The 22,801-nt window shown below is 37.8% G+C and overlaps 1 protein-coding gene and 1 long non-coding RNA gene across 3 annotated transcripts in view; both read right to left on the bottom strand.

Moving 5' to 3' along the window:
* LOC115220954 (ragulator complex protein LAMTOR2) overlaps positions 1 to 22,801 on the bottom strand; it is a 50,916-nt gene that overhangs the window by 3,675 nt on the left and 24,440 nt on the right. For both annotated transcript variants that reach the window (XM_036510460.1, XM_029791164.2), the window contains exons 2-4: positions 11,249 to 11,328; positions 5,468 to 5,630; positions 2,203 to 2,292 (exon numbers count right to left, since the gene is read on the bottom strand). In XM_036510460.1, coding sequence (XP_036366353.1) covers positions 2,203 to 2,292; positions 5,468 to 5,630; positions 11,249 to 11,328 — 333 coding nt within the window. The remainder of the gene's footprint in view (positions 1 to 2,202; positions 2,293 to 5,467; positions 5,631 to 11,248; positions 11,329 to 22,801) is intronic.
* Positions 15,780 to 17,616, bottom strand: LOC118766756. The gene is made up of 3 exons (XR_005002669.1): positions 17,531 to 17,616; positions 16,810 to 16,814; positions 15,780 to 15,790 (listed from the first exon to the last, which is right to left on the bottom strand). It is a non-coding gene; the product is annotated as an uncharacterized LOC118766756 (long non-coding RNA).

Below are 22,801 nucleotides of genomic sequence, written 5' to 3'. Positions count from 1 at the left end.
ATTGAATAAATTTCAACAGCAAAATCTTACATGGACCCACAAGGAACATATGGACCCTGGTTGAGAACCACCGAGGTCTTGCTACTGTTACCTAAATATTCAAGACCAACATGACTGATGCCAGTGCCGCTTGACTGGCTCCTATGCCGGTGGCACATAAAAAGCACCCACTACACTCTCAGAGTGGTTGGCATTAGGAAGGGCATCCAGCTGTAGAAACACTGCCAGATCAGATTGGAGCCTGGTGCAGCCTCCTGGCTTGCCAGTCCCTAGTCAAACCGTCCAAACCATGCCATCCTGGAAAGCAGATGTGAAATGATGATGATGTCATTCAAAAGGTTATTTGTCTGAATGATAATGATTCACTCACCAATATGCTATGAACCCCGGGTCAGAGATGTACTATTTCTTCCCTTCTACAAATTACTTTTACAAGTCTTTCATCTATTGAACTAGGTAAAAGTTACTTCTTGGGCCATACTAACTGGTAAGGGCCAGTTTCTTGGTTTCCGAGGTGTATATATTCCCACCTGGATGGGACGCTGGTCTGTTACAGGGTTAACTTATTTTTGCTAGGTTTTTTGAATGGAGCAATGTGAAATGAAGTGTTTTGCTCAAGAACACAATGCATCATCTCATCCAGGAATTGAAACCACAATCTTATGATCATGAGTCCAACACCCTAACCACTAAGCCATGCGTCTCCACTACTGAACTTGGTAGCTATACACCACCTCCCCTTAAGGCTATTCAGAATAGTAATTTCTTTCACTTCTTGTGTCTTGTTCCCTACATCCTGCACTGAATATTCCACCCAGCTCAATTTATGGAATTTCCTTCCTGCTGGCACTGACCTTTTGCAGGTCAATCAGAAAAACTGAAATGATGCTAGCAGTGTGAGAGGATCAAGTTATGGATGTTGATTTTCCTCTAAACCAGTGATCTTCAACCACTTTTTTCCAGTGGATCCCTTAGATTCCTATTTTACTCTACTGCACCCCATTTGAAGTTGAAAAAAGAAACCATCATCATCATCATCATCGTCGTTTAATGTCTGCTTTCCATGCTGTCATGGGTTGGACAGTTTGACTGAGGGCTGGTAAGCCAGAAGGCTGTACCAGGCTCCAATCTGATCTGGCAATATTTCTACAGCTGGATACCCTTCCTAACACCATTATATTTTTTACAATTAAATATTATTAGAAATTGTATTAAAAAATTGTTAATATATTTTATGTATTGCAGAAGTCTAATTAATTTACTGCACTAAAAAGCACCATTTGAGTGTGACCGATGCCAGTACTACCACTGGCAGGCAAAAAGCACCATTCGAGCATGGCTGATGCCAGTGCTGCCTGAATGGCATGTAATAAAGCATCCACTACACTCTTAGAGTGGTTGACATTAGGAAAGGCATCCAGCTGTAGAAACTTTGCCAAATCAGATTGGAGCCTGGGGCAGCCTCCCGACCTGTCAGTTCTCAGTCAAACCATCCAGCCCATGCCAGCATGGAAAGTGACAATGATTATTTACATTTGATGGATATTTGTCCTCATCTTGTTTGTTAACACAACGTTTTGGCTGATATACTCTCCAGCCTTCATCAGGTGTCTTGGGGAAATTTTGAGCCTGGGTTCTCATTCCTAAGGTATTTTTTGATGAATACCTTAGGAACGAGAAACCAGGCTTGAAATTTCCCCAGGACACCTGATGAAGGCTGGAGGGTATATCAGCCAAAACGTTGTGTTAACAACAAACAAGATTTTGACAAATATCCATCAAATGTAAATAACGTACATAATTCCTCATCTCTTAAATATAGAACAGGACGACGATGAATTTTAATGACAAAATCTCTTATGGACCCTCAAAGGTCATGTGACCCCAAGACGAGAACTACTGAAACTTATAAACAATATGATGAGATAGGAAGGGCATCAGGGTGAGAAAATGCAAACAAAATCTGGCAAATTCAATGATAAATTCTGGATTAAACAATGAGTGAGTGAAAGCAAAGGTGTGTGTGTGTGTTTAATTCTATAAAGAAAGTAAACCTTACATGTCTGAGAGAGAGAAGAGTGCACATGAGTGAGTGAAAAAGCGAATATAAAGAATAAAAGAAATCCAATTTCTAAAGAAAGAACAATAATTTTTAACTGTCTCAGTTAAGAATGGAATAACAGGAAATAAAAATTATCTTACCTTTGCTTTTAACATTCCAAAATCTACAGTTTCTTTTGCATAAATACAAAGAAGTAAGTTTCCTACGCAGGTAATTGCAACTTTACCTTCCTACAAAAATAAAGAAATGCCAATGAAAAGACTTACAACATACAACATTTGTGGCAAATAAAATATCCGAGGTCGAAAAACATAAATATGGTTTCTTTAGTTGCTACAAGTGCACCAAAGGAGGAACTTTACAATTGAGACAAATCTCAGAAACACAAAATGTAGCGCTATGGCACAAGCATAAAATTTTATCTATGTGTGTGTGGAAAGGTTGAAAAGAAGCTGCAATAATTATTCACCAACCCAATATGAAGAAACTTTGTTAGAATTCACCCTTTGGAACCCCCCAAACAAAGTTTCTTCATATTGGGTTGGTGAATAATTATTGCAGCTTCTTTTTCAACAAATTTTATTAAAAAAAAAAAAACTATAACATGTAACAAAAACATCTTTAAATGATTATTCCGGAGCATATTCACCATCTACTTCAATTACTATTTACCATTTGCTTCGTAGACAGTCAGACTGTCATTTAAAGATGTTTTTGTTAAATATTGTTATTGATTATGTCGAATAAAATTTGGTGGAAAAAAAGCCGTAATAATTATGCACCAACCCAATATTGGTAGCTTACTGGCATAAGATTTTCACGAATATAAAATTATTACATGTATATAGTATATTATGAGAATTTATGGAAAGATATCCCATAGAAACTCAACAAATTGTTAAAAGATGGAGAAGAAAAGATGTTAAAATTTTAAAACGATTTTAATACATGCATATGATCGTTTTGAACAGTGATATTAACATGTAAATAACATAGTAGAAAAATTAAAATTAATTTAATTAAATTCAATTAATTACATATCACTGTTCTCCTAAGTGCAAGAAGAATACATCAAAAATTATTACAGAAGACCGGATGGAGGAAATAGAAATAATTTTTCATAAGGACAAAATATTTATATTTGAATATGTTATTTGCTATTTCCTCCATCTAGTCTTCTGTAATAATAATAATAATAATAATTTTTTATGTATTCTTCTTGCACTGAGAAGAACAGTGACATGTAATTAATTGAATTTAATTAAATTAATTTTAATTATTCTACCATGTTATTTACATGTTTAATATCGCTGTGCAAAACGATCATATGCATGTATTAAAATACTTTTCAGATTTTAACATTTCTTCTCCATCTTTAACAATTTGTTGAGTTTCTGTGGGATACCTCTCTCTCTCTACATATATATATAGGTATGTATGTATATGTAAAAAAAAAAAAAAAAGACGAAGCCAGGTGTAGGAACAAGCAGGTTTATTAGTTTAACGCTGGGGAAAAATGGAAAAGTCTTTTATGTTTCGAGCCTACAATCTTCGACGGAAAGAATTAAGAGGAAGGAAATAGAAAGAGAATGAAAAGGATGGAGAGAGAAAAAATATGTGCAGAGTTCAATGGTCCAACATGGTGAGATAACTGGAAAAAAGAGGTTGAATGGAAGGGAGATAATAATAATAATAATAATAATAAAGGTAACGGTGACCCCAATGAAGTAAGGTGCATAAGTGTGTGTGTGTGTGTGTGTGTGTGTGTGTATATATATATATATATATATATATAATATATATATATATATCATCATCGTTGTTTAATGTCCGTTTTCCATGCTGGTATGGTTTGGATGGTTTGACTGAGGACTGGCAAGCCAGAAGGCTGCACTAGGCTCTAATCTGATCTGGCAAAGTTTCTACAGCTGGATGCCCTTCCTAACGCCAACCATTCCGAGAGTGTAGTGGCTGTTTTTACGTGCCACCAGTATGAGGGCCAGTCAGGTTTTTCTGGCAACGACCACACACACACACATGTTGGTCTGCTCACCTAGCCAGCAGGGTGACATCATTGGAAAGCTACAATGCAAGGAAGTACATTGTGACTGGCAGTGTATGACATTTGATAGTCTGGTCATAGAATGATACCTATCAATATATATATATATATATATATATATATATATATATATATATATGTATGTATCTCCTTTAAGTTTGTTTATGGAAAACGTTTTTCTATATGCATATAAAAGCTCCTGTTTTATTATGCTGGCTATGGACTATGATCATAAAAATCATGTAATTTGTGGAAATGCGCATAGCGATGCATTAAAATATTTATAAATTCCATCCATGGATTATATTATTATTACTATATATATCATTGCGTGTGTGTGTGTGTGTATGTATGTACGTACACATGTACAATTAGCGTCATTAGCCACTTTAATCCTTTTGTTATCATATTTTTGTTGAGATGCTCTGTGTTTCTTTCAATTAATTCTAAATAAAAATTTAATAAAATGACTTATCATTAAGGTGGCGTTAGGAACATAAATTATGACTAGGGTTTGGCAGTAGATTTTAATTCAGAACTTATGAAAACAAGACATTTGTACTACAGAGCCGGGGGTAGTTTCAGCCTGGTAGATATTGAAAGGGTTAAGAACAAGAACGCACTCTTTGATGTCAGTCTTCAAATGAAACTCGAGTCGAGCTAATCAGCCATGCTAAACTTGTCACTCATCCATATTTCATAAAATTTAAGCGAAAGATCCAACATAGAATCTTTCAGCCTCATTTACCAAGTTGCCACTTGGTTGCAAAATACTCGTTAAAATAAGACACCAGAAATAATGTTGGTAATGGAACTGTTAGACAACATGATTTATCATATGCAGTGCAGCAACTGTCCAACATAAGAACGGTTAAACTTCATACAAATTCTTCTGGTGAGATTGGACATTATGAATAACTTCTGAACATCCGAAGAAGTGCCTAATGAGTGGCATTGCCAGGATATGACAAGCTATGAAGGTACAGTAGTATGGAATGTATCCTGTCCAAGATGTAATAGGACAGAAGAAATTGTTCGATATATACAGAACTTGTATCCAACTTGTGCACTTATGCTGGCATTAGGAAGGGCATCCAGCCATAGAAACCATGCCAAAACAGACAATTGGAGTCTGGTGCAGCCCTCCAGCTTCTTTCAAACCATCCAACCCATGCCAGCATGGAAAATGGACGTTAAATGATAAATTTAAAGAATTTTACAAGCAAGTATTGATAGGAATTCAAAATTTAATAAATTTAAAATTACAAAGCCTATGTATAGAACTGATATTCAAAGAATAAGTCTTACTCTCTTAAAAAAAAAAAAAAAAAAAGCTTTCTTACCTCATTGTGTAACAAAACATACTTCAATTTGTCACCATCTAAGGCCATATCTCCGCTTTTCACATATGCACCCCAAATATTGCTAGCAATTGTTGCCGTAACTTGGGGATCTTTGTTAGCATAGCCAGCGTAGGCTAATAAAGCCCCTTCTTGATTCAGAAGTCTTAAAGAGAGAAAAAGAATTAAATTGCAGAAATCAATAACATTTTAAACATCACAGTTACAATATTTGTAAAGGGCCTTTTACTTTGATCTGTATGCATGCTGCATTATCCTTCAAACTGTGTTGTCTCTGAGCTCTTTTACTCTTCTAATACTTCTAGAATTGCCACAGCATTGTACACTACTACAAAGGCAAAGGAGATGCCTTAGAGAGAAGTATAGAGAACCAAACTACTGAAGGTCACATTCTCCGCCATTGCTAGTTAGGTCACTTCGGTAGCAGAAGCTATCTGCTATCTCTAAGGATCCTCCTAGGCATTTGAGAAAATCTCTTTCCTGTACATAGTGCTTATAACTCACGACTATCTGTTAGTTACAGATATAACTTTCTATGTCAGCTTCCTATCATACTATGGAAATCTCCATAGTTTCCCCTGGGCACATCATATGAAATTTCTACCTATTCCTTTTCTACATGGTGAGTCAGGCTGTTTCCCTGATAGAAGAAGAGATCTGTCAGTTTTCTAACTTACTGATGACCCCAAAGTATGCGCAGAACTCACTGCTGAATGCTATGCAGACATTTTTACTGTTGAAAACCAAAATGTACCATCTCCACCACCTCTGACAACAAATTCTATAACAACTAAAGAATTTACACCTGCAAAGCTGCGACATCACCTTAAGAATAAGAGCAAATTTTGCCTCTCCTGGTCTTGATGGTGTTATGTACCTGCTTCTCAAACGTAGTAGGTACTTTCTTCTACACCAGCTTTCACTCTTCTTTGAATTCTGTCTTAACAATGGTGCTACTCTGGAGCAGTGGAAAAATGCCAGTCTCATTCCTCTGTTCAAAAATGATGACTGCATATCGCCTGTCAACTATGGTCCAGTCAGTCCTACTAGCTGCATTGCCAAACTGATGGAATCTTGTGTCAGAGAAATGCTCTGGAACTTCTAGAATTCTCACAGCCTTATCCGGCCCTTGCAATTTGGATTTATCTCTAAGTCCAGCTGCTGTGGTCAACTTATCAAGTTTCTTGAAGACACCACCAGGTCACTGATGGCTGCTCATGGGTTGATGTTGTTTACCTTGACTTTGCTAAAGCTTTTAATTCTGTGCCACACAAAAGACTTATGGCAAAACTCTGCAATGGATGTGAAAGATGATCTTTTTAACTAGCTGGAGTCCTTCATTCTCAGCCGAAAAGAGGTAGTCGTGGTTCTAGGACAGCATTCTTCACCCTATGAGATGTCATCTGGTGTACCACAAGGATCTGTTTTTGGTCCCCTTTTGTTTGTTGCATACATTAATGACATAGATGCCAACTTAAAGAATGTCACAGTGCAGAAATATGCAGATGACATCAAGCTATACCTTGAGATAAAAAGGACAGATCCTGAACACTATAGGTCTTTCCTGCAATCAGATCTAGACACAATGCAACAATGGATTATGGATAGGCAACTAAAGCTGGCTTTGGACAAGTGTACCACAATGCATTTTGGGAGGAAAATCCAAGTGTCCACATGCCTTCTCCACAACACTAATATCATGAAGTCTTCTTGTGAACATGACCTGGGCATTACTGTCAGCAGCAATTTGCGTTGGACAAAGCACATCTCTAAAATTAACAAGAAGGCCAAGCGTGTCTTAGCATCACTCAGCAAGACCTTTGTCAGCCCTCTCCAGCTATCTATTTAAGGCTGTATATGGCTATGGTGTGGCTACACTTGGAACTTGCATCACTAGTCTGGAACCCCTACCTTGCTCAGAACATTGACCTCCTGGAAACTGTTCAGAGATGTGCATCAGGCATTTACCATACTCTGAACGCTTTGCTTCCCTGGGCATAGTCTGGCAACTGACTTAGCAAGCGCCCACTAAATTATTAACCATTGTGCCAATAACCACCTTGAGCACCTTTTTGAGCTCCATGAGCGTAACACAAGTGGGAATGACTACAAAGTCAGAAAACAGCATGCTCCCATGATTTTTGGAAATATTTTTTCACATTCAGGGATACTGAAGCATGGAACAAACTACTTGCATCAGTTGCTAGCTGCTGAGACATTTCATTCTTTAAAACCTCCATGCTTCCTGAAATTTGCTAACATTACACCTGATATTCCCACCCTCCATACGCATGCACACATGTATATCATGACCCATACACTGTTCACTTTCCTGACATTTGTACATAATCCTATGTACTGTACATGTACCTTTGATAAGTTGTAGTGCATCTGAGCACTTTACACAATAATTTCATTATTATAATTATTCAACAGATTCAGTTGTAATGACAAGGTCATCAGCATAAAGGTGCTTTCATGGGTAATCAATCTTAAACTCTTTAATTATGGCTGGGACGACTATGATTTATAGGAGGGGACCAAGAACAGATCCCTGTTAAACTATCTGCACACACCAATCATTCACTATTAATTCTCACCTTATTGACAGTATCTCTGAACATGGCTATTATGGCACTCACAAGAAGGCTCACCACAGTTGGACGAATGCTACGTACAGTAACTTACTTTTAGCTAAGTATTTCTGCAGTTTTTTCATTGGGAAGAGAGCATCTACAGTACTTTTTCTTGGCAAAAAACCTAACTGTATCTCATCTAATCTAATTACTGTCTCTCTCTCTCTCTCTCTCTTTAATAACCAACTATCATTTTTTATAACTTCATTGACCTGGTCCATATAAAGATGTAATTCATCACAAAGTTCACTCATTGTGCAGTGTAGTATATTAAATGAAAATCAAGTTCTAATGTAAGAAAAGCAACAAAATTTCAAGTCAAAGTTCAATGTTAGAAATCTGACACATTTAAGTAAACAAAACTGAAAAGACATAAACAGAAAGCAAAATCATAACAGAAAAAGTAAAAAATAACATTTAACCTGTTAGCATTTAAACCAGCCAAATCTGGCCCAAATATTCTACTAGCTTTATGTTCAAACAAGCCAGACCTGATCTTTCATGCCTACCCTACAATGCCATTCTAAAAATAGGCAATCACATCATTGAAATCTCAGAGTTATGAGATAATGCATGATTGATTCAAAACAATGTCAATAATTAAACATTACATTTGACAAAATAATCTGAATGCTGAAGGGTTAAATGTCATTGTTCTGTTAGCAAAAATATTACTTCAGACTAAATCTTCATCATCCTCCTCATCATCATTATTTAATGTCTCTGTCTTCCACACTAGCATAGGTCAAATGGTTTCACAGGAGCTGATAAACTATGCTCCAATGTCTGCTTTGGCATGGTTTTTACAACTTGATGCCCTTCCTAATGCCACTTTACAGAGTGGACTGGGTGCTTCTTACATGGCACCAACACTGGTGAGGTCATCATATATCTTGCAAGACAAAGATCCCTCGACTGAGAGGAGGAGTGGTATTGAAAGAGGACGGCTTTGTGCCAAGTGACAAGAGGTATAACAAGGCTATGGAAACAGGGGTCTTGCTGTAGAGGAGATACATGGTTACCTCAGTCTTAAGTTTTGTTCTTTGTATGAAATAAATTCTACAAGACTTGAATTTTATCTCTTTGGGGTTTAATAAAATAGAAATGCCAAGTAATGTGACTGCCTACACCATCCTCTCACAGGTGCAGTCACAGGAATTTTTCGAAGGGAAGGCACAAGGTCAGAAGGGAATACAGTTCCAGCAAAAAAGAGCAAAACAACATTATTTAGTAAGGCGACCTTCTTTTCTTGAGTGGGGTACGTGCCCCTTTAGTCCGCCCCTGCCTCATATTTGTAGCCTTGTGACAATGTACAAATTGCTATTAGTATTATCAAATCACTGAAGATTTTGCCTAACAATGTAGTTTTAAACAGGCACCATTTGATTTGTATTTATACTGCAATGGGATTATTTTACCGAAACATGAATATTCTAAGTGAGAGGTGTTGACTTTTAACTAAAAGCCTTCTTGGTTATTAATCTTAACAAGTGAATCACTAAATCCGATCATTATTAAAAACCAGAATCATAAAAGAAATGGATTCGTTAGATTTTGGGAGTTTAAAAAGAGTAAATGAATTTGTTGAGTTAGATTTGGATTCAATTCTTTTATGGAAAGTGACGGGAAAAAAAGAGACTATAATAAAGAAGTTACAAGTAGTCGTGTTGCCCGAGGTTAGTTCCGATTCAGCAAACCAATTATTAAAAATCTTTCGAGACACTAACACACCGGTTCATTTTCAGGAATAATGAATCTTAGGATAATATATAACGTGCTTTTTCCACCGTTATGACGTTAGAGCACGAGTTGACGGAAATTTAGCTGCTATTTCTAGCAGGTTGAGTTACCACGTTGAAACTCCGTCGTTCGCTTTAACGTTACTTTTGTTCGATTCTTAGTTCAAAATAAAATCCATTTAAATATATCTGCCCAGATCATTCATCGTTTCAATAGTAGTAATTTTTCATAGACTCACAGAGATTTATAATTCAAGTACATGCTTTGTTTTAACTGCGGAAATTATTCAAGTGATTCTAACAAATGACTGCACACACCCAAATAGACAAACAACGGAATTACCGGTCTTATTAGCACTCCGACTATTGATTACTAAGTGTTTTTCGAAGAAATGCTTTTGTGATATATATTTTTCCATTCACTAATTAGAAGACTAGATTATGTCATCGCTCCGTTCGTATGTTACTCGCAGTTAAAATATAAGATAACAAGCGAATCCAGAAATAGCAACGAACAGAAACGCCACATGACCTGGAACACGGGGCGAAAACAGAATAAGATCAATTTATATAGCTTTCTTTGAAACTATACCTCTGCCAAGTGATCAAAATCATCACGGGATTGGAATGGACTTTCAGGAATGAAAACGTTAAAGTAAAAAGTTAGAACACATTCGACAAATCTTCCTGCGTAGCAAACTCCATATACACTGACAAAAAAGGTCTAGTTGAAATAAAAGACGGAATTTAATTAGCAATTGTTAAAATTTGATCAATCTAATTGTTTTGGCTACAAAACACGAGGAATTATGAGAAATCTTAGACATAGTTTCAAGACAGGGAAATGTGCTTCGTGAATGAAAAATATTTTTCATGACTAAAATATCAATTGTAAAAAAATTAGCGAATAAAAACTTAAAAAGCATCGAGACATTCACGTGCTTAAATGCTTGAATAAGATTTTTTTTTTTTTCTTTTCTTTTTTGGTAATTAAATTAGCAAGAAATGGACAAATATAGGAAACACTCCTAACAATCTAACGCTTGAAGCATGTACTAGTACTAGGTGTCTTAAGGTTTTGCAACCAAAAACTTAAGGGCTACTATATCTGGTAATAATAGATCTTCAGCATATGACTCCCCCACAAACATTTTGCGAATAATAAAAAAATAAGGAAATAAATTATTGAAACGGTAGAGGTGGTTGAAATGTGTCTGGATTATTGGAAATAACACGGAGGAATCCATTAGCATAAGAAAGTGACAGCAATGACGATGTAGGGAAAGAGAGATGACAACTCGACATAAAATGTTCATGAAATACTAAAACCAGTTTTCTTGTATAAATAATTTAAAAGAAACTATTTAATTAGTCAAAAATATACTTACAAAGTACTCTGAACTCCAGAAGTATTCACTTGACGGAGAACTTCGGTTAAAACTTTAGGTTTCAGCATTGCGCCGTCTGCCTGCAACATAAACAGAATGTCAACTTCCGCTTTTCAGCAGGAAATACTCGTTTATAGAATCTAGCATTCCAGAATATATAAGTTTCTATTCCATTATTCTGGTTTTGCTTATTCGTTTAAACTAACTTACATTTCTTCACCGAAACTACTTCATTCGTTCTTTCTGTCATTCATTCTTTTTATTTATTTATTTAGTCATTCATTCTTTTTATGTATTTATTTAGTCATTCATTTATTCATCCATTTACTTATTTTCATCTTAAAGCAAATTGGTCGTAATGTAAAGATGAAAAAAATTTGAATAACTGAATGACAGTTGTTGGTTAATTAAAGACACAAAAAAATTGATATATATTTTGACGGAAGTGATATTTCAATCATTTTAAAGCAAAAAGTCAAACAGGTGTGAATTTTACTTTCTGCAAGAGTAGAAGGGTATGGATGACACGAAATAAAAGTTTTCACGAAATGCCAATCTTCAAATACAATTATTAAATTGTTTATTTAGCATGTTTGTTGATTTTTTTTTATTCACTGAGATTGGTTAACCAGGCAGGACCCTTTAGCAGGCCCTCGAAGACCTGTGAGTTTGATGCCCTTAATATTTCGTTTAAAAAGGCAGACACGTTAGCATGCCGGGCGAAATGCTTAGCGGTATTTCGTCTGCCGTTACGTTCTGAGATCAAATTCCGCCGAGGTCGACTTTGCCTTTCATCTTTTCAGGGTCGATTAAATAAGTACCAGTTACGCACTGGGGTCGATATAATCGACTTAATCCGTTTGTCTGTCCTTGTTTGTCCTCTCTGTGTTTAGTCCCATGTGGGTAGTAAAGAAATAGGTATTTCGTCTGCCGCCGCCGAGGTTGACTTTGCCTTTCATCCTCTCGGGGTCGATAAATTAAGTACCAGTGAAACACTGGGTCGATATAATCGACTTAATCCGTTTGTCTGCCCTTGTTTGTCCTCTCCGTGTTTAGCCCCTTGTGGGTAGTGAAGAAATAGGTATTTCGTCTGCCGCAGGGCGGCGAGCTGGCAGACACGTTAGCACGCCGGGCGAAATGCTTAGCGGTATTTCGTCTGCCGTTACGTTCTGAGTTCAAATTTCGCCGAGGTCGACTTTGCTTTTCATCCTTTCAGGGTCGATTAAATAAGTACCAGTTACGAACTGGGTCGATATATTCGACTTAATCCGTTTGTCCTTGTTTGTCCTCTCTGTGTTTAGCCCCTTGTGGGTAGTGAAGAAATAGGTATTTCGTCTGCCGCAGGGCGGCGAGCTGGCAGACACGTTAGCACGCCGGGCGAAATGCTTAGCGGTATTTCGTCTGCCGTTACGTTCTGAGTTCAAATTTCGCCGAGGTCGACTTTGCTTTTCATCCTTTCAGGGTCGATTAAATAAGTACCAGTTACGAACTGGGTCGATATATTCGACTTAATCCGTTTCTCCTTGTTTGTCCTCTCTGTGTTTAGCCCCTTGTGGGTAGTAAAGAAATAGGTATTTCGTCTGTCTTTACATTCTGGGTTCATGGCTAAATTCCGCCGAGGTCGACTTAGCCTTTCATCTTCTCGGGGTCAATAAATTAAGTACTAGTTGCGTACTGCGTTCGATCTAATCGATTGACCCCCTTCTCCCAAAATTCCGGACCTTATGCCAAGAGTAGAAAAGAATATTCTGTTTAAAGTGTTGCAAGTCAACGTTTTCAAGAAAGACATGAAGAGGGAGTATATTTCAGGGAGAGAGGTGTAGGGGATATCAACTAGGCTACAGAGCTATCATCTGGAAGGAAAAAGGAAAAGGGATTGAGCACAGAGATTGATGCAAAGGTTCTAGGATGCTGGTCACAACACGATTGATGAGAAGTAAAGAGATAACTTCGAAGGACAGAGGCTTTTGTAAACAATCAACTCCGTCCAAGGGCCCGAGAGCAGGAGGTGCAAGGGGTGCAAGCGCATCTCCTAAAATTTTTAGCAGGTGCAAAATCGAAATTTGCACCCACTACATACTTTGCCAGGTTTAGAAAATAGTGTCTAAAAATTGATCTGCAAAAAGTTGCTTCAAGTTAGGTTCCTTCTCAAAACAAGAACAAACTACAAAAATACATAATGTAAAAGAGTCCAGAATGTTTACTGATGAATCTGGTCATAAAATTCTCAAGGGAATTCTCTAGAAAAACGCACTATTGAACTAAAAGTATGACCACCAGTACGGCTACTCTTCAAAACTAGCACAATTGATGACCTATTAAACTCCACAATGAAAAGCCCTTCACTGTCCAGCTCTCCACGTTCTTCATTTTCTCTGAATACTACAACTGACCCATCATCATCATCATATACCAGGGACAAAACATGCAATTCGTACATGCAACACCAGCCAAAGCCAAACACACATCGTACACCGCTGCCACTGCACCCACCACCACCCTCCTCCACCACTTGTATGCGATTTTTCAAATTGTTACCGTCTGTGCAATTTTTAAAATTCAATTTGTCTGTTTCACTGTGTGTGTGTGTGTTCTCTTTTATCTTCTTTTACATGTTTCAGTCATTTGACAACGGCCATGCTGGAGCACCGCCTTTAGTCGAACAAATCGACCCCAGGACTTATTCTTTGTAAGTATAGTACTTATTCTGTCGATCTCTTTTTCCGAACCGCTAAATTTCAGGGACATAAACACACCAGCATCGGTTGTCAAGCGATGGTGGTGGTGGTGGGATAAACGTAAGCACAAAGACACACACACACACACACACACAATATATATATATATATATATATATATACACACGACGGGCTTCTTTCAGTTTCCGCCTACCAACTCCACTCACAAGGCTTTAGTCAGCCTGAGGTTATGGTAGAAGACACTTACACAAGATGTCACACAGTGAGACTGAACCTGGAACCATGTGGTTGGGAAGCAAGCTTCTTACCACGCAGCCACTCCTGTGTCTATTCTTACCACACAGCTAGTGTTAGAACACCTACACTGCTAGGTGTTATATATATATATATATATATATATATATATATAATATATATATATATACACACACACACATATATATATATACATATATATATATATATACATATGTATGTATGTATGTATGTATGTATGTATGTATGTATGTATGTATGTATGTTGTGTGTGTGTGTGTGTGTGTGTGTGTGTGTGTGTGTGTATAACAGCCACGTATATTTTCATTACTGGTGACTTCAATTACCCTGAAATTGAATGGGATACTTTTAGTTGGCCGCAAAGCGCAGACGATTTCCTTGATGTAGTGCTGGATGCAAACTGGTCCCAGGCAGTCACATTCCCCACAAAAGGTAATAACACTTTGGACCTGCTCTTTACTACCACTCCTGAAACTGTTATCAATGTTACGACGAAAGAACTTCTAGGAGACTCCGATCATGCTGTGATCATTACCAATCTGTCTCTTATAGGCAGAAACAAGAAGCGCTACCATCTTGAAACCACTCGCTTTGACTGGAACAAAGCAGACTGGAACTGTTACCGTAAGAAGTTACGCCGTCCAACTGGTTTGAATTTTACGATTCAGAGGACGTCAATACTGTTTTCCAAAATATCCTCAGTGCAATCTGGGCAGCAGGTGAAGCGTCACTACCGTGCAAACACTCTAGAAATAAAAACAGTGCAATTTGGAAGACTGCAGTAGTTCGACTTGCCAGGAAAGATCGTCGTGAAGCTGAACAGAAATACAGATAGCATAGAACAAATGAGAACAGAAGAAGATGCAACAGATCATCCAACCGTCTCAAGAAAGTGACAAAAAAGGCAGTGCTTGAGTTTGAACGACGTATATCAACTAGCCCTGACAGCAACGTGTTCTGGAAATATATGCGTTCAAAACAGAGACCTCACTCCCCAGTGGACCCTCTTCACAATCCCCACACTGGTCGGATAACTGAATGATGACCCCCAAGGAATGTGCTGAGCTTATTGCTGAATGCTATGCTCGTATTTTTACTGCTGAAAATCCCAATGTACCTTCTTCACCAACTCTGAAATCTAGTTCCGTAACATCTGTGAAATTCACACACACAATGCTGTGACGTCACCTCAAGAACAAGCGCAACTATGCCTCTCCTGGTCTTGATGGTGTTACTTATTTGCTTCTCAAACATGGTAGGTTCTTTCTATTGCACCAGCTCTCTTCCTTTTTTCAATTCTAACTTTGTCACTCCAGAGCACTGGAAAATTGCCAGAGTTGTTCCTCTTCAAAAAAGGTGATCGCATATTACCTGTCAACTACCGTCCAGTCAGCCTTACAAGCTGCATCGCAAAACTGATGAAGTCCTGCGGCAGAGAAACACTCTGGAACTTTTGGAGCTCTCACTGCCTTATTCGACCCTCACAATTTGGTTTTATCCCTGACTCAAACTGCTGTAGTCAACTCATCGAGTTTTTTTAGGACATTACCCGAGTTACTGATGGTGGCTCATGGGTGGATACTGTCTACCTTGATTTTGCTAAAGCCTTCAACTCTGTGCCACACAAACGACTCATGGTAAAACTCTATGCTGTGTGTGTGAAGGATGCTCTCCATAACTGGCTGAAGTCCTTCATTCTCGGTCTAAATAATGTTATTCTGTCCTTTTCTCTTGAAATTGTATTCCCTTCTGACCTTGCGCCCTCCCAACGAAAAATTGATGAAATTGCGCCTGGTAGGTAGGTAGGTAGGTAGGTAGGTAGGTTGGTAGGTAGGTAGGATTGTAGGTAGGCAGGTTGGTAGGTGGCGAGCTGGCAGAAACGTTAGCAAGCCGGGCGAAATGCTTTGTGTTATTTCGTTCACTGCTGCATTCTGAGTTCAAATTCCGCCGAGGTCGACTTTGCCTTTCATCCTTTCGGGGTCGATAAATTAAGTACCAGTTACATACTGGGGTCGATGTAATCGACTTAATCTGTTTATCTGTCCTTGTTTGTCCCCTCTGTGTTTAGCCCCTTGTGGGTAGTAAAGAAATAGGTTGGTAGGTATGCATGCATGTATGTATGGCAGTGATGTGCTGATGCACTTCTGAAGATTAACTTGGTAACTGTTCAAAGAAAGATATCTCTTCTGTATTATAGATTACATTTCAATGTTACCTTTGTTATAATAAGTTTTAATTAATTATTTATAAATGCTCATTTCTTAATTAGGCACAAAACCTCAATGTAGGCAGTGTATGGTTGATTAGATTGACTGCAATACTCAACAAAAATTTATTTATCGATCCAATTAAAACGAGCTTAGGACATATAATAAGGTGCTAATTACTACAAGATATTTTTAATAATATATAAGTATTGATAAATATATACATTCTACCAACAAAAGGATGATCATTCAATCAGGGGATAATTGATGACGAATTCTAAACAATAGCTGACTGTATGAACCATTCAATATGTTATAAACTATTCGGTATTTTACGAACTACATGGTTCCGGGTTCTTCATGTAATGCCCCAAGGAACTTATTCTCGAACCCAACTAGACGTCCTGTTCGATCTTCATCTTCAAGGCTGAAATCTCCACTTCTGAATTTTACAAACCATCTTCTGCAATTTATTTCATTCAGGCATTCTTTCCCATAAACTGAGTGTATGCTTCGAGTCACGTCGGCTGTAGAGTTTCCCTTTTTGTACTCATAAAGCATTATGTGCTTCAAATGCTCTTTGGATACTTCTGCGCATCGTCGCTTTCCCGTTCCGACTCAGGTGTAACAGGCGGCTGGGGATCCGAAAGATGGCGATCCACGCCCGGTCAGGACGAAGCCAGAGGAAACTCTGGAAGTCCGAAGCACCTCTGACGTGCAAATCGATCATCGCAACCGGGTGTGGAGGCAAAAGACCAATCAAGCCGTCTAGTAGCAGGTTCCCTCCAAAGTTTCCCTCAGGATAGCTGGCGCTAGCGGGAGAACGACTCGCAATTCCGCCCGGTAAAGCGAATGATTGGAGGCCCAGGGGACATTGACAGCCTCGATCTACTCTCGAACTCAAAACGGACGAAACGGGCCTCTCCTCTCCCTATCGGAGGCAGCCGTATATCACAGCCATTGCGACGTGACGAATGCACGGTGCCAAGTGGGCCACTTTTGGTAAGCAGATCTGGTGATGTGGGATGAACCGAACGACCGGCTTCGGCATTAGATCCCCGAAAGGGTGTCGGTCGATATAGACAGCAGGACGGTGCGACGGAAGTCGGAAATTCGCTCAGGAGTGTGTAACAACTTACCTGCCGAATCGACCGGCCCCGAAAATGGATGGCGCTGGAGCGAGCAACCGATGCTGGTGAAAAGTAACAACCACATACAATCACCAAACATCTCTATTACTTAACCCCGTTCAAGTTAACCCTCTTCACCTTTACACCTGACATAAAAAAAACTACGAGGAAAAGGCAACCATTTTAATTAAGCAAAAAAAAAAAAAAAGAGAAAATTAATTGCTATTAAAACGCTTGAAATTTGGGGATTAATAATCTTAATCTTTAGTTACAGTTTATCATTAAAACTACATAATAGGCAGAATTGTCGGATTAAGACAGTAGGATGTTTTGAGGGAGATTTGGCTGTTATTTCTACCAGGTCTAGCTACCTCTACCTACCATTTAGAGCTCTCCCCCATTGGCTTATACATACATATATACATAAACTCGAAATAAAATAAAGTAACAGGCGTCAAATACAAGAACCAACGTCTATGCAGTGCTATGGGCCACAAAAATTTACAATTTTTTGCCATATGCAATCTCTTATCTCGTACACTATTTCAGCATGATGTCTCAATTGTAATGTGAGGTAATACTTTCAGTTTGAAAGAAATCTGTTCTATATATAAGTATATTCCTTATGCATTCCAAAACGAGTTACAGATTTTGACATATGGGATATCAAAAGATTTAATACTATTTCGGCTACAAATTAAACTTAATTTCCATTCACAATTTGCATTTCAAAAATTTAACATAATCTTTTCCATAAATCAACTCAACTATCGTAAACATTTTATACGATGACGTCACATAGTCTATATGTGTGTGTGTGTACCTTAAAAGACATCAATCATCACGACACACATCTTCACTCATTCACTCTATCTCACTTTGTCACTCTCTTTCTCTCTCTCTCTCTCACACACACACACACACGTCCATTTCATATTGACGCACAAACATCTTTTCTTTCTCTGTCCTTTTCACTTTCTCTTCTGCTCTCTTCAAATAAATTTTTACAGAATGGGCGAGAGAAACACAGAAAAGACGTAATCTCTCAGAAACAAAATATAAAGCAAGGATGATTGTAGAAAACCAAAGGCGCGAGTCAGAAGAGAGAAGCGAGATGAGATTTTCTCAAGATCAGCAAATGCATGTTGCAGCACTTTAATGCTGGATCAATTAAATCAATGTTTTAATGATTAGACAGAGGTCCAATAGAATAGCTCTCAGAAACAGACTACGTACAAATTCGTTCTTCACAACTCGTGAAGATGTTTTCAGATATGATCCATCCCATTTTTATAAAAATGATAACTCTGTCCAAATTGGTGTGCTAAACACAAATTGTCGTTTCTGTGGAACTTTAAAATTTTCAAATAGAACAAATGGTATGTGCTGCTCAGGCGGTCAGGTAACATTGCCAGCACTATTAGCTCCTTCCCAAACTCTTATGGATCTTCTAGAAGGCACTTCCATCCAGTCAAAGGATTTATTGAACAATATCAGACAATACAACTCTGCATTTCAAATGACATCGTTTGGTGCCTCTAAGAAGATAAACATGAATTTACGCCGACGTCAAAGTTCAATAGCAAGTCTATCACCACATAGGTTCCATGTTACCCACAAATGAACAACCACAGTTCCTCCAAATTTACTTTATGCGTGATGTAGGACAACGAACCCGAAAGCGGTGTTAAAATTTCAGATGATGGATCGTGTTAGACAGCACTGACTGCTGCAAAAGAGAGTATATCAACTGACAGCTTTTTGGTGCGTTCAAAAATCACATAACCTCCACTCCCAATTTTCCATGACAGGTTGGGGCCCGAAATACTCCAAACGGACACATAGCATAATGCTTAGTCGAATTAGCTCAGCATTTACTCCCCAAATGTTTTGTTGTCAAAGCTACTCTTTCCCATATCACCTGTTTCAACATAACTGTAATATATTATATACAAACGATACCATTTTAATCCCGAGCAACGCCGGATATCTCTGCTAGTATATATATATATATATATATATATATAATGTATGTATGAAGACTTGCTGCCTATATCCAAGAAATGGACCACGCACAGAAGTATGTATAAATTATTTTCAAAACACAATTTCTGTAATTCGTTGTGGTGGCATACGTTTCTCTTGGAGAATGGACTTGTTTCTACCCAAGAAATGGACTTGCTGTTTGTACCCAAGAAATGGACAACGCACTGGTTATAAGTATTTCTATAAGGTAACAATTTAAAGGATTGTTAAAGGGAATATATTTTAATAACCTGAACTGTCTGTATAAAGAATAAAAAATAATGAAAAAGAGTGGCAAGTTTTGTAAATAGGGGAAGGGAAAGGTTGAATATTTAAGAGAATTTGCAGCGTGTAAGATGTTTGTAAGCAATTCCAGAACAACAAAAGCCGTTACTTTCAATGCAAAATTTAAATTTCATTTGTGTCTAAATATTTTCGTTCTTTGAAACTACGGCAAAATTCGTGCTGCATCTGTTTTGTCAGTGAACAAGTCTCGGTTTCAAAGCGACAAAATTATTGAGATTGAAATGAGATTTAAATGTTGTGGTGAATCCAACCATTTCTCTGTCTGTCTGTCTGCCTGTGTGTGTGTGTGTGTGTGTGTGTGTGTGTGTGTGTGTGTGTGTGTGTGTGTGTGTGTGTGTGTGTTGTGTGTGTGTGTGTGTACGTACGTGTGTGCGTGTGTGTGTTCTTGAATGGCTTACAAACATCTACTTTTCAATTGTTTTTGTGAATACCATTATGTAGAAGACAGAATCGTGAAAATTTTGTGCGCAAATTTTTGTTTTCATCTTCGTTTATAGCATAGATATTTTTTTAGTCTGAAATGCCACCTTCGGCCTCCAAGGACGCGTTGGTTGGCCCGAGGCTATGGTTGAAAACATTTACTGAAGAACAGAGGGAGAGGAACAGGACAATTCACGCGATTCGATGTTTTCCCTAAAGAAAATGGATATTCTTCCAAACTACACGGTTCCAGGTACAGTACCACTGCATGGCACCTTGGGCAAACGCTGGAGTTTAAAGGACATGTTTTTGTACAGCTATTACACATTAGAATTTTTTTTTTGCTCGGGTCAAATGCTAGAGTTTAAAGGTCATGGTCTGACGATGTGAATTTTCCGAGTCCCCCCGCCCCGTTCGTGAGCGCGTATTTTTTCCATATTCGTTTACAGCAAGTTGTTTTACACCTATTACAATATTTTTGCTGTTTTTTGGCTGTGGTGAGACAACTCGGAACATTCACGATGTGAACTTTCCGAGTCCTCTCCCCCACCCACCCCGTTCGCGAGCGCGCATTTTTTTTTTCATATTCGTTTACTACATGTTGTTGTACAGCTATTACACTATTGTACATGTTTATATGTTATATATATAAATAAAGAATAAGACTCTAAACTTAGATTTGACGTTTTTCTAGATGTATGACATAATTTGGTCGGATCGATCTGAGTGAATGAAAATTTACGTGGAACTTAAACTTGCGGTAATATTTGGTTTCGATGTTATTAAATACTTTGCAAGTTTGTAAGCGGTGATGGAAAATGGAATCTGACATCATGAGAGAGGGAGAGAGAGGGGGGGAGAGAGAGAGAGTGAGAGTTAAATCTTTTGTTTAAATCCAAACTTTCTCTCCCTCTCGGACGAAGGAATCACCCCGAAAGTCAGATCTCTCTTCTCCCTACGACATCAAACTTACAAACTTCACAGTATAATTTTTGCTGATGTAGACTACTGTCTTTCCTCAAAACAACTGGTCTTCTTTTTCAGGTTCTGTTCTTTTTGCATTATTGTTTGTAAACTTAAAGCTAGACAGTGTTTACACAATACTTGTTGAAGCTAATATTTTCAGGTTTCCACACGGGAAATAATGAATGAGGAGAAAAGCACGCACACCAACTGATGCTAAGAATCAATTTTGCAAATAGTTGTTACTTATACCATGGACTTTCATTAAGGAGCAGTTGAATACATTGCGTATATGTTGCAGCCTATACGTTGAACAGGTTTTCAATGAATCGGTAGAAAATCCATTGAAGATAGCCCGAGATGAAAAACACATGTGAAGATTGTTTGTATATTGATTGAGACATGCTGCAGTAAAATATTCTACTGCATTAGGTAAACCTTATTAAATAATCGTGAGTGTTCTTTATTTTAAAGAACAGATACTCATTAAAGTTGCTGCCTAGCTCAGGTCAGCCACGAACAAGCAAACCTATGCTAAGACACCCGAGCCATGGCCATAACGTCTTTTCCAGACCATGTATTCCATTTTTTTTAAGACGTAGAGTATGGCTTTTGATTGCTAATTCTAGCAGTCGAAGGTCAATGGTTACATCTACGTCGTGGGGCAAATTAGGTCTGTAATTGCCAGAGATATGAAAACAATACTAAACAATGACTAATATTTTTTCTCACACTTATTTCTAATTAGCTTTTGAATGCAGCTCCCAGTACTAAATATGTTAACATTAATTTAACAAGAGTAAAATAAAAGTAGACTGACTGGAATAAGAGAAGCTGAACCGGTTTGTTAAAAGAAACATCAGATGGAGTGAGGCCTTCACTTAGACAATTAATCATGAGACTATAAAATGTTGGGATGCTTAGAAGTGGCTGGTGTCAAGTATGGCAGAAATGGGTAAGGGGGAATTTTTTGTAGGGATGCAAGGAGATCATAACAAAATGGTGACCAACAAGACCAGGCTGACACGTTATGGAGTGTGTCGTGTCGTAAGCCATATGAGCGTCAGATAAGATGAATGACACAAGAATACAGGGCAATAAAGATGAGTCTTTCCATTAAAATAATTTAATTCAGTTAAATAGCTGGGCAGTCTTTCGGTTTAAGTATCACGATAATGAAAGTATTCGTTCAGAAATTTCTGTACAAAATCTTCATTTCTTTAATCTATTTTCAGCTGAATCGCTTATGTTTATGCATTTTTGTGTATGTATTATGTCTTTATGTGTGTGTGTGTGTGTGTGTGTGTGTGTGTGTGTATGTATGTATGTATGTATGTATGTATGTATGTATGTATGTATGTATGTATGTATGTATGTATGTATGTATGTATGTATGTATGTATGTATGTATGTATGTATGCAGATTTGTATGTTTTGCTTTATCTGTGTACTCATGCACATAGCTGCATATCTAGGCATGCATGTATGTATATTTGTACACATGCACATAAACACATACATACTTAC

This window comes from Octopus sinensis, linkage group LG17 (genome assembly GCF_006345805.1).
Source record: "Octopus sinensis linkage group LG17, ASM634580v1, whole genome shotgun sequence".
Classification (NCBI taxonomy): Eukaryota; Metazoa; Mollusca; class Cephalopoda; order Octopoda; family Octopodidae; genus Octopus; species Octopus sinensis.
This window is presented reverse-complemented; position numbering and strand designations above follow the sequence as displayed.